The 12,982-nt window shown below is 45.2% G+C and overlaps 1 protein-coding gene across 1 annotated transcript; it reads right to left on the bottom strand.

Annotated features, from left to right (window-relative positions):
• Positions 1-4,770: 4,770 nt before the first annotated feature.
• LOC128932857 (uncharacterized) lies at positions 4,771-12,982 on the bottom strand. The gene is made up of 11 exons (XM_054269595.1): positions 12,773-12,982; positions 11,984-12,118; positions 11,061-11,185; positions 10,692-10,760; positions 10,397-10,510; positions 9,597-9,712; positions 9,201-9,256; positions 7,794-7,846; positions 6,966-7,093; positions 6,263-6,419; positions 4,771-5,212 (listed from the first exon to the last, which is right to left on the bottom strand). The coding sequence occupies exons 1-11, from the start codon at positions 12,980-12,982 to the stop codon at positions 5,125-5,127; spliced, it is 1,251 nt and encodes a 416-aa protein (XP_054125570.1). The 3' UTR covers positions 4,771-5,124.

Consider the following 12,982-nt stretch of genomic DNA (forward strand, 5'->3'; position numbering starts at 1 on the left):
GCTCTGTTTCCCATCCCAAAAAGCTGAAATGCTGCTGTAGGTCTGGGCAGGGCCCAGGAGGGGCTGTGAGGAGCAGAGAGCAAACTCTGGGGTTAACAGCTAAAGAATGCTGCCATAGAATTGGCCAGACAGCCTCTTCCCCAGAGCTTTCCCGTGGGTAAAAGGCAGATCACAGCTCTTCCTTCCCATGAAAGGCCCTTTGATCTGCCTTGACGAAATGCTTGATGTATTTGGGGAGTTCAGTGTAATTGGCTGTGATGGCTCAGGGCTCTTCCCCATCCCCTGAGCTCCCTGTGCTGGGGTTTGTTCTGAGAGCCCCACACAGCCCTCAACCCCTCCAAGAGCACTGCAGAGCATATTTATGGCTTTGGGAAAATCTCTGAAGGGGATCAGTTCAAATCCTCCTCCTGCACCATGAAAAGCATTCTGTGGGGCTGCTCTGCCCTGCTGGGAGCCCAGCCCGTGTCCTCAGAAGCTGCCTGACACGTCCAATTATGGATTGCTCAGCAGCGTCTGCCGGGATTTATTCTCAGATATTTGGGCTGAGCATGTTGTCAGCCCTGCTGTCACCACTGAGGGCTGCCAGCCCAGCAGAGCAGAACATTCCTCATCCACAAGGAGATGCACAGCTCTTGCATCAGCATTTAGAAAAGAAACTCTTCTTTCCTCACCTCTCCATGAATTATGACATTTATTCACAACGACTGTTTTGGTGTAGAAAGTCAGGTAAACAAGGCTATATCTGCAAAGTCACTTATTTTGTTAACACAATAGAGGAAGGAAAACATTCCTGGCATTACGGTTTTATCAGCTTATAAACATGTGGGAGAAGCCTACGTGCCTTAGAATAACAGCAGGAACAAGAGTGGGGAAGGAAACACTGGGATCTGGATGCTTTAGTAAAGACAACCCATTGTGTGACCTCACAGCTTTTCCCACTCCTCACCTCTGCAAAACACTATTAAATAGTCTTAAACCTGATTTTTATAATTAATTTTTTCATTCTTTATCAACCACTTACCCAGCCCTCTCTCAAAGGGCATTTAGGAGTGACAAAAGCAACAAAGAGTGGGATTTCCTGTGCTAAATCCAGAAGGGAGGTTTGAAGGTTAAAAAATGATGTTCAAAAGGTATCAAGTGTGCATAATTTGTGGTAGAAGGAAAAACTGAGAGCCATCATCTGGATTTCCTTCTGAAAATCCATTTCTGACCCCTGCAGCAGCCAGAAGTGCCTTGCCAGTCTCTGATGTCCCAAGGGCTGTGACAAAGACTTCAGCCATGAACCCTCTCCAGGTTTATTGTGCCCATGGGCATTTCTGCCCTTCTCTGACCAAAGCATTCGGGGTCAGCACTTCAGACACGCTGTCCCACGCTCAGCCACCAAGAAATGCAAGAGGACATTCTGGCTGAAGATGTCACTCCTACTTTCCCTTCTTTATCTTTTTTGGAAAAAGGGACAAAAACTTGACATGCTGGGACATGTCAGATCTGCATCTCCAGAAAAAAAAAAAAAAAGCTCATTCACCACTCAGCACATTTGGAAAGTCTCTCTGCACAGAGCAGGCACCTCCAGATGTCTCCATCAGTGACGTTATTTATAAGAGCAGCTCGTTAGGCTAATTGCTCCTGCAGGGATTTAACTCCACTGAGGGAGCCTGAACAGGGCCCAACTGTTCCAGAGAATTTGCTGCCACTCCTCCCTTTGATTTACACCTCTCGTAAAATTTTATGGCCAGATTAGAATGAACTTCACTTGCACTATGGTTTAATAAAAGTTTTTTTTATGCTGAAGAAAAGCAAAAATCGATGCGGTAACTAATTACAGCTTTAACGAGGGGAGGAAAATACCTCAAAATGGGGGGAACCCAAAAAGCCCCCCAGGACAGATCCCTTTGGAGACTTTGCTTAGACACCTGAGCTCAGAGGCTGTTGGGAGAGCAACAATAAAAAACAGTCAGATTTTAGGGAAGAGCAGTTTGGGATGGAAAGAGCTATGTGGGTTTTTATGGCAGATGTGAGGGAGTTGGGGTTCCAGCAAATGGGAGAAGGGAGTGAGCAGTTATCAGTCACTCTGCCTGGAATGTCTCTGAGTTATTTGGCTGCTGAGCACGTTCTTCTGGAGGGAAAAGTCCACTTTGGAAATAATCAGTTGCTTTGCAGAGATAATTTGGCCATACAGTGCATTTCTGTTGATAAATTACAGAGCTCCCTGGGCTACACTTTGCTTCACCAACTGTAAAGCTACAACATAAATCCAAACAGAAAAAAAAGACTTTTTTTCCTTCCTTTCTTCCTGCCGGTGAAATACAATGTCACTGAAAATGCCCTTTATAGCTAAGAACACATGAAAAATTGCAAGAAGGAAGAAGAATAAATAAACACGGTAAAATATTTACCATTCGAGACATCAGTAGCCAGGAGCAGATTGATGGGAAATGCTCAGTTTGGGGCTGACAGCCTTTAAATGACCTCTTTACAAGGCCTGAATCCTGAAATTCAACGTGCAAGGAGCTCCAGGGGGAGGTTCAGGGGTTTTTTGGGAGCATTTTGCCGTGACAGCAGCAGGAATTACAGGTGCTCCCTCCTCCAGATGCTGGGGAAGCAGCTCATCCCAAGCAGGCTCCAGCTGCCCCCCCTTCATGCACATCACATGCTGCATTTCACTCCTGGCCAAGGCTCACCTCCATTTATTGCTTTTTTGGCTCAAAATTAATGCTTTTGGGCTGCAGAAGCACTTCCCAAGATGGATTTTTCCACTGAGAAAGGAGCCACAAAGTGAAGGACCACTTCATATGGTCAAAGCGTGGGGCTTGGGAGATTTATTTTAAATTAAATAAGTTATTCCATCTGTCCTGGACACAGGCTTGCTCTAAAGTAATTTGAAATCCAGGGAGAAAACCCCCACAGTCAATTATTTCAAGTCCTTGGAGCTGAAATACCCTACCAGTAGTTCATCACCTGGCAAATAAACCTGCCAGCTCCAAACTTTATTAATCATTTTGCTGTACCCTGCTTGAACTTTTCCCAACTGAACTCAGGAGTGCTCTAATTCTCCCCCCACTGGTACCAAACGAAACAAGAAGAGGACAAAAGGAGAGTGATGAAGGCTTCATCTCTGCCTCCTCCACTGCAGGAACATGAATTTCCAGTAATCTGGGAAGACACATTTCCCCACAGCATCCCTACTTCTAAGCCCAGTTTCTGGAATTTAGGAAATAGCCAGACCAATCCCTTCCTTGATGGGATTTTTTTTTTAATTTTTTGCCTGGACAGGGAATTATTTTTATAGTGATTTCTCAAACTGTGGTTCCAGAGTCATAATTAACAATTTTTCTCATAATCTACATGCTCTGACACCTCCAAAACCTTGCTTTATTATGTGCCTGTCTTTCACCTTCTAAATGTTAACATTTTAGCCTTGAAGAAATAAGTGAAAGGGAAAGAGATGACAAGAACTTCACAGAAAAAAAGGAACAGATGTTCCTGAGATCATAGCAAAACAAGCCACACACTTAATAGGAACAAACTGTGATGCATAACATCATTATTTTCCTAACCTTTCTAAAATTACCTATTTGACTGATTTCTGAGGTGTAAAAAGAGGCATAAGGCCTTCCCTCCTGTCAGAGTACCATTGTCTGGAGAAATTTAGAAGCTCCCTGTTTCAGCACCTCGAGACCACGAGAGCACAGACAGATTTAAGACATCTTTGAGTTTGTGCAAGGCTCACAGGAATGTGGCCATTAATACCACTGTAACTGGAGAAGGGTTTATGGAGGTGCAGCTACAACCCAAAGCTCTGAATCAGTGCCAACCCCAAAAGAAAAGCACCCAAAATTCAGCTTGGCTCATCCAGGGGTGCTTTGGGATGAAAGGAGGGGGCACAGCACCTGCACCTGTTGGGGTGCAGCTCAAGGGTACAAGTGCAGAACAGGGATCAGGTTATTAATTAGGGAATTAATTAGGGAATGCGGATTTCTCACAGCTGCAGGAGGGTGCTGATAAAACCAGCCTGTCACGGCACATCAGGCTTGCAGCACCCCAGCCTTGTTCAGTGACACATCCCAAATTGGGACATGCATGTCATAAATGCTGGTGGAATCATTTTATATTCATGCACCCATTCGGCAGAAAAAGTTGTTGCAGCAGTAAGTGTAGGAACTGCCTCAGAAAGGAAAAATTCTTCTTTAAATTCTGTTAAAATCTCTTCCTCTGTCAGCCTAAGCAGGGATTATAAAAACACAAAGATGTGCACCCAGATTTCACTATTTTCTGAAATAGAATGGTGGCACTATTCTAACTATAAGATATCTTTCCTTTATTTCTCCTCTCCACACTTTCCACTTAACTTTTTTTTTTTTACATATTTTAAGTATGTTTAATTTTCAGTAATTAATGGCAAGATGCATCTTGGTAGGAAATACCTACCTCAGGCCAGTGACTATTGTGGATTCTGTGGTTAATCACCTACAAGGGAATGATGAGGAATTCAGATCCTTTCCTAAACTGGATTACCAGACCCTGGCTTTCCTTCAGACAAGAGAAAATCATGTCTGTGCCACTTATTTCATTGTCCATTAATGCTATTCCTAGAGGACACCTCACTTAGATGTGCTTGCTCCTGCTCCTTCCACTTCATGTTTTACACAGCCACAGACAAAACTATCAAATCCTGTAACAGGTTTTTCCCATGTTTTAATGACTATAAGAACCAGAGAGTTCAGAAATACACAGTTTTTATTTCAAAAACAAATCTGAGAGAAGAGAGGAGCTGCTAAATTGGGTCAGTGATCCACGTAGCCTGAGGTCCTGGTCGTCATGGTGGGGAGCAGCTGGAAGTTTAGGAAAAACACCAAAGGACAGAGCATGGAATGATCCCTCCCAGTGCATTCCTCCTGCAATCAGACTTCCTTCAAATTGCCTCCAGACCACCCTGGTTAGCAACCACTGAAAGCTGCACTAATAAAAATAGATCTCATTTCTCTCCAAATCCTTTTATACCCTTGACCTCCTCAGCATCCTGTGACAAGCTCTACACTCAAACCAGTGCTGGTTTTTGCAGGGAATTACATTTCTTTGGAAAGCTGCTGCTTGCTAGCACTGCTGGGGTGTGCCTGTAGATGATCACAAGGGAGTGGCATCGGTGGCAGGGTCAGGTCCCTCTGTTCTGGAACCAAGCTGCAGGTTTGGAACCGGCTGGGCGGCCTCGTCCCTGCAGGAAGAGCAGCGATGCTGAGTTGGTGTCTCTTGGAGAGGAGGAAGAACAATACCCTCACCCTTTCATTTGTCCCATGGGGTTGATTTGGGAGCAGATATGAGGTGGAGCTGACAGGAATTGTGTCAGCAGTGCCAAGTGAAGGCTCCCTGGGGCTGTCCGGGCTTGCGGAATGAGCCCGGTTTGGGTTTTATCCGAGGCTTTCCCTGCTGGGCCATTTCCTCCACCAGGCAGGTTTGGACAGCCCAAAAGGGGAGGGAGCACAGACCTGGCAGCAGCTGCAGGTTCAAGTGCAACCAGCAGGTATTTTGCACTTTTGGCCTGTTTGATGTGCTTTAAGTATGTCTGGTTTTCGGAAGGAGCTGAGGTCTCCATCTGCTGAAAGTCATTTATGGCATTTCCTCCAGCAGCCAAGGATTGGTGTTTATTTTAAAAAGCAAACAAAATGCAAGCAACAAAATTTGCCTTTTTCTTTCATGAGAGCAAAGACTCCATATGGGAAAGGCTCCAGGAAAAGAGTGACAAACACGTGGCAGGAGGAACAGCACTTCCCTGAAAAGGGAAGCACATTCTTTGAGGATATAATTTTGCCCCTAACAGAGCCATTTCTGTAGGGATTTTCTGAACATTTATCTGTCCAAATAAATCCTTGAGTGAGCAAGTTTCACCCTGTAAACTGCCTCAGTTTGGGGTGGGGACTCTATATTTCTATAATGAGACAGATTTTCTATTAATAATAGAGTGGCCAGAATGGAGCATCTTACAACTCATAAACCCACATGGAGACCTATATAAAACCCACATAAACCTATATAACAAACAAATTATATGCTGCACCCATGAAGTGCTTGTGCAATTATTCCTTTTCAAATAACATGAGTGCTTGTCAACTTAATAAAGAGATTAAGCACTAAATGAGCAACATTTTTTTATATCAGGTAAAAAAATCAGTGCATTTATGCTTCAAATATCTATGGAGTTGTAACCATACAAGTAAATACAGGAGGATGATAATTTTTTACCTTTTCTTGCCTGTAATTATTTTACCTGTAATAAAATTCAACCAGGCCCCAGCCTGGTGTTAGCCCATTGAGTTGGAAATCTGCAATGCACTCGTGGAAAACTCCTCTCCCTGTCAGGCCATTGTACACCACGGGGCAGGCCTGCTTATCCAGAGCTGCAGAAACATCAAAGCTCTTGCCACCTTGGAGAAGAGTGAAAAGGGAACAAAGTCACTAACTTTCAGTAGTATTTTATCTCAAAACAATCCCAATATCTATTACTTTTGGGGTTTTTGGGGGTCTATGGGGGTTTTTATGCTTTTCTGAAGAGTGATAATTCTGTCTGCTTTGTAAATCAAGTAAAATAATCAACTATATTTCCATCTGAATCCATCTCATAAGAGATGTTCTGACACCCCAAAAATGTGGAAATCCCCATTTTATGTGGACTAGCACAAACAGAATCTGTAACTCTCCCTCTGGATCCTGTGGCCCTGACCCTGCAGTGGACACATTTCACCCAGGACACACCACAACTATAATTCATTTAAGCAGGGAAGTGCCCATGGCAGTGGGGTTGGAACCAGAGGATCTTCAAGTCCCTTCCAACCCAAACCAAGATTTTATGGCTCTAAGTAGATTTCTCAGGGTGTAAGATGGTGCATTCCCCAGGAATATCACTGAACAGTCTTTCCTCCACTAAAGGCCAAGAAATGAAGGCAGAGGCAGCTGGACTGTGTGGAGCTTACCAGCAGTAAAACTGACTCCATACTCCTCCTGGATCAGCCCATCCTCAGCCAGCTCGGCCAGGGAGGCGTTGGACCACTCAATGCCAGCCTTCCTCCCATCAGGAAAAAACACATAACCTACAGTGAGGCTGAAGGGGACAGGAATGCAGCAGGTTTGAAGTTAGGCCAAAACTCAAATGCACCAGAAAAATGGCAGAGAGAATTGGGACTTTAGTGCCTGGAGAAGAGAAGGCTCTTGGGACTTCTAACAGAGCTGGAGAGGGGCTTTGGAAAAGGGCCTGGAGTGCCAGGATGAGGGGAATGCTTCCCACTGCCAGAGGGCAGGGTTAGATGGGATATTGGGAAGAAATTCTTCCCTGTGAGGATGGTGAAGCCCTGGCACAGGGTGCCCAGAGAAGCTGTGGCTGCCCCATCTCTGGAAGTGTCCAAGGCCAGGTTGGATGGGGCTTGGAGCAACCTTGGGGCCATGGACATTGATCTTTAAGCCTCTGGATGCAGAGAACAGCAGTGAGCAAGGCAGGGCTCCTGTGGAATGCCCCACTGCAGCTGGAGCCCTCTCAAACAGCTGGGAGTGCCCAGCTTGTACCTCTAAATCATCCAGACAGACAGACAGACAGCTCCATCAGCCCTCAGCAGCTGAAGGGAAAGGAAGCAAGGGGAAGGTGAAAGCTGTCCTTGTGACTAACTGCAAATGAAAAATGAGGGTGTGGATGGAAATTGGGCTGTACAGGTTCAAAGCAGGAATTCACACAAAGGTGTCCTGCAGAGCAGCTTTTGCCAGCTCTAAGATGAGTGGTTTTAGCAACATAAAGTTCCTTGGTCACTTACTGAGTTGTGGTGGCTGGCATGCTGATAACTGTTAAATGTGCTGCAGTCCCATCCTGCAAGAGAGATAAAGAAAAAGCAGCCAGAGTTGTGCAGATTCATTTCTGAGGGTCCTTCACTGGCTGGACCAAGAAGACACAGGATAGAACTCAGCCTTTGCAATGTGTTATGGCTCCATACTTTAAAATCCTCTCACTACATCTCCCATGTAGAAAATCTGGCTGCAAACAAATCCATGAATACAAACCAAACACATCCAGGACAAATTAAGGACAATGGGAACAACAGAAAGTCCAAAACAAGAGGACACAGGAAGGAAACAAAGCCTGCAAAGAAGAACAAAACTGGTGTACTATGACCAGACTTTTCTAACCCCTATTCATCTATGTCTGGGAGCAGCAGATTGGGAAAATATTAAGAAGGAACTGGAATCTCATGGATTTACTAATTTCTCTTCCATCCTTAAGTCTGGACTCTTCATGCTCCACTTGGGCTGCTCTGAGGCAAATCTAAGCCTCCTCTCATGCTATAAATGCACAGACACTCAGGGTAAGAGGGCTCCAAGCTTCAAGCTGCAATAAACTTCTTAATGAAGTCAGCTGCCTTTTAATTAGGGGCAGAACAGCCGCAGCCACTTTGAACCTTGAAAAACTGGACAACAGGGAGAGGTTGGTTATACACACTGTGGTGCCAAAGCTCAGTCCCAGTAAAAGATACACAGGCACGTGATAAATCAGGATTTGTACAGAAGTGGGATTTTCCAAGCTGGGAGAAGAACTTTTGTTCTGAATTCAGTCTAAACCCCTGTAATGCTGCCTATAATAGAGAGTTTTGATTTATGCCTGGCTTGGCAAAGGAAATGCCCTTTCAGGAGCATCTGCTGGGCTTGGCTGGCAGCTGGCAGGGGCTGCCCTCAGCACGTCCCTGGGCTGTGTGCTCCCAGCAGCCACAGCTCTGCCTCTCCCCCACGCAGCACTGCAGAGAATTGTGGCTCAGCACAGGCAGAAATATTTGCTGACTGCTGTCATGAAGGCTTAGGATGCTTCAAACACCTCAGGCTTCCCATTAATGGGAATCAGCTCTGCAGCAGCTCCAGGGAGTGCTGGGTACTTGCAGCAGCTGAGAATCTCTCCTGTAAAGCTCCCTGCCTAATTTTTCTTGAAAAAGCCAAAACATTTTCAATATATCAAAGAAGTTTTGCTTTAATCAGTGTAACAAAATCTCAGTTTTTACACACACAGTTCTGCTTTTGAGAAAGAGCAAAAGCTCTCAACATTGATCTGGGCTAATGGTGCCACCAGTGAGAACTTTTGATGTGCACCATGGATGCTCCCAAATCCTTATTTTTGGATACTTAAACATGCCTGAAAAGCTCAGAAAAATTTCCTGCATTGCCATGTTAATACCTACTTCAAAGTGTGCCAAAATCATCACATAGCGGCGAATCTCAGCCCAGTTCCGGACACCTGCAAAAAAAACCCCCAAAATCCCTCAAGCTGGAGTTTCACCATTCCTGGGAAATGTGAACTAACAGTACCTGACTTCACAATAAAGAATATATAAAAAATAATAAATAAATATCCAAAAATATATTTCTTTTTGGATAAAGAAATATCAAGTCATTGATAACATGGTAAGCAATGTATGTCCCCAAACCAGTGCTGGTATTTCCTCTGGAATGTCTTTATTTCATGCCCAGGCATGGACCTGGTTATTTTAACAGCTAATCCTCCATCTCACTGCCCTGCCAGTGCCAGCTACACTGAGGGCATTCCCAAGGCAGGGAATTCTTTCCAGGGCTCTTACCATAGGAGTGGCTCCGAATGCCTTGGAGGGAAAGTTGAATTTTCCCAGCATTTTCTATTTCAATCTCTCCCACAGACCGGCCCCACTGCTCGTGTCGGAAATGCTGCTCCCTTTGTCTGGAAGAAAGAAAGAAAGGAATGGGTCAGCACAGAAAAGAGCTCAGCTTTCCTCAGGAATCTCCTCAATGCCAATCTGATGGATTTATCTCCCAAAATGAAGGAAATTTCAGAGCACCTCGACTATGGCTATCCCAGATTTTACACATCACTTCTACATTTTCCAGTTACTGTTACATAATGAGACACCTGAGAATGAAACAGCAGCAAATTCTCACCCTGACAGAACAGAAAATCACCCTTTGTTTGAAGAAATGCTGGGCTGCCAAACAGCTGCTGCTTAGAACTCAGCAGGTATCACCAAAACACACACATTACTGATAGACATAATTTCACACCATTGATTCTCATATTTTTAGCTCTCCAGAGTTTCTATAGTATTTTAAACACCCAGTTCAGCTCCTTTCTCATAGGATTATATTCCTTTTCTTAGTTATACCTGGACCATTGACTTTGGGAGCTGCCTAAATCAATGAAAACAGAACGAATAAGAAATATTTCTGATGCTGAGGGCTTCACTCAGATATCTGTGTGCAGGATCCCCCAGGTGTGGGGTGGCATTGAAACCAAGAGCCATGTCCTTTGTTGGAGCACTTCAAATTAAACCTACCTTCTAAATTCAGCTATAACACACATCAGACCTTGAAAAAATTATCCCCAGAAAAAATTAATCTTGCCCCTCACTTTTTGACCCTCTGGAAGAGCTCGATGGTCCAGGGCTCCTGGGCTAAAGCACGAGCAAACGTGCTGGGGCTACTGTCAACATTAAAGTTAAAAACATCTGTGGAATTCTCCCACCTAGAAAAAGAGAGAGGGGAAAAAAAAGACATTATTAGCATTCAGCTCATGCAAGGCCAAGTTGTGCACTTGCTACTTTGACAGAGGCAATCTTTGTGTTTTATTGGAAAATTCTGATTTTTGGCATTTTAAATGAGCTATGAGCTTACTGTACATCCCAAAGCAAAGATGAAAAACTTACTGCAAAGAGAATTTAACTGGTACAAGTTCTCCTTCCTCCTCACTCCACTGCTGTCTGTAGGATCCTTTCCTGCAAGGCAAAGCACTATCATTTTATATCACTATAATTTTATATTATATTATAATTTTGTTTATATCCTAAACAAACAACAAAATGTTTCTTGCATGTTTGGAATTGGAACAGAAGAATTCATAATACTCTATACCACCAGACTTATTTTCATTCCTTAAAAACCAAAGTGTCTCAGTTACCAAACAGCTTTTGGTTCATGCTGGTTAAATTTAAAATAAATGAAATATATTTCCAGATAGTGCTGAAAAAGTCTTGGGTTTATGTGTAGATAAATGAAATTAGGGAGTGCTGCAGTACCTGAGTAATCCATCAAAATTTATCTTCCAGCACATTTGGGACTCCAAGTATTCCATAGTGAGTCCTCCTCCACTCCAGATCTCTTTGGATTCATCTCTCACCATCATGTTTGGGTGCTGTGGGTGCTAAAAAAAGGAAATATTGTAGGAAAACATTTGCCTAATTCAATTGTGAGGATGCCACAAAGCAGTCTTGTTATACTAAATATGACTAAAACCCCAAAATAATGCACATCAATCTTTCTCTTTTTTTTTTTATTCCTATATTCTCCAAATAGGATTTTTCCTGCTTTTCCTGGTCATGGCTACTTAGTGAAAGAGATTTGTGAATATAAAGAGAGTTGAGTGCGAAGGGATTTATGTCAGGTCTTCTCTCCTTTACTATGTAGCCAGCTCTTAATAAAAAAAGAAAATCCTCAGGCAAAAATCTGATTAATGATATCTGATTAAGCTTTCTTTTCAGCAAGAATGAAGCAGATGTGAATAAAACTCCCTAAAAGCTTTTCCCTCTGTTTTAAAGAGGCAATTCCAAATGGTTTTTATAGCATGAAAATTAAAAAGGGGGGAAAACCAACCATCAGCAGAAAATGGAACTCATCAACCATGTGCTGCACCTGATTGGAAAGGCTGGATGCTCAAATTCCTCCTGGGGGATTTAATAAGGCACTTAGAAACTGTTGTGTTTTGTGCAGATTATGGGAAGGAGGAATGAGTGTCAGATGCTACAGAAAAGGGACATACCCATTTCTCTGATCAGTTCTGATTTATTGTCTGACCAGTTCCACCACTGCCTTTGGACACAGCCCTGGTGCCTTACTGGTGTGAAGATGCAGAGAACATAATTTTTTGGCTTGGGATTCCATCAGAGGTTCAAGAAAGGAGTTAAACACTGCTCCTGAACATCACCCCACATCCAGCACTCACTTCAAACTCGCCTATCCCATCCAGCCTGAGGAAGAGCCACATCTCACAGAGACCAGCGGGACGGCGGGCGAGGCGAGCGATCACAAAGCTCCTGTTGGTCTCTGCAAAGCCGGTGAAGTACAGGGAATCCAGAGCCTGGGGAAAGGGAAATGCATTTCAGCTCCAGCTGGGGGCAGGAAAGGGAGGGGAGAATGTCAGCAATCCTTTGGTTTCCATAGGCTTCTGCTCAGGGATCAAATTTTGCTTTCACTTTTTGCATTTCATAGCAGGCACCCCGAGAACAAACAGGCAGCTTTAAAAGCAGCAGTGAAAGCTTAGCCAAAAGAAAAGAGAGCTCAAAAAAATGGGGTTGGGCACTGAGGGGTGCCAGGCACCGGGATGCAGGGAACGGGAGCACCTGAGGGATTGCCAGGGGGATGCAAGGGCTGGAATGCAGAGGATGCAGTAGGGTAGAGGTGGTGTAGGGCCAGGGAAGTCCAAAGGGGAAAAGGTGTTCTGAGGGAACGTGGGGATGCCAGGGATGTCAGTTCCAAGACTGAGAGAACATGGAAAGGCTGGGGATGGCAGTTCCAAGACTGGGGAAACGTAGGGATGCAGGAGATGGAGTGCCAGGGGAACAGGGAGATGGGAGTGCCGGGGATGTGGGACACAGGGATGCCAGGCTGTGAGAATAAGTTGTCGCAGAAGCGAGCCCTAGGGAAGGGGGTCCCAGGGAAGGGGGTCCCAGGAATGCGGGGGAAGGGGGTCCCAGGGAAGGGGTCCCAGCACCGGGGGTCCCGGCTCACTCACGTGGGGGTCGGCGCGGAGCGGGCGCGGCCGGCGGGGCTCGGCGGTGCCCGCGGCCGCTCGCTGCCGGCAGGCGCCGAGGCAGAGCAGGAGGCAGCCCAGGGCCCAGCGCTTCAGCGGAGCCCAGGAGCCGGGGGCGGCCGCTCGTCCGGCCCCGAGCAGCGCCAGCAGCGCCGCGGCCACCAGCGCCAGTAGCGCCGGCAGCGCCGGCAT

Source organism: Melozone crissalis, unplaced genomic scaffold, assembly GCF_028551555.1.
Source record: "Melozone crissalis strain CALT ecotype California unplaced genomic scaffold, PUWL_Pcris_2 ptg000007l_1, whole genome shotgun sequence".
Taxonomy (NCBI): domain Eukaryota; kingdom Metazoa; phylum Chordata; class Aves; order Passeriformes; family Passerellidae; genus Melozone; species Melozone crissalis.

Coding starts and splice junctions, on each gene's coding strand:
- LOC128932857 (XM_054269595.1), bottom strand. CDS start 12,982: ATGCCGGCGCTGCCGGCGCTACTGGCGCTGGTGGCCGCGGCGCTGCTG. Junction 11,186..11,983: donor ATGGGATAGGCGAGTTTGAA/GTGAGTGCTGGA, acceptor TCCTTTTTTTAG/CACCCACAGCACCCAAACAT. Junction 7,847..9,200: donor TGATTTTGGCACACTTTGAA/GTAGGTATTAAC, acceptor TCTCTCTTGCAG/GATGGGACTGCAGCACATTT.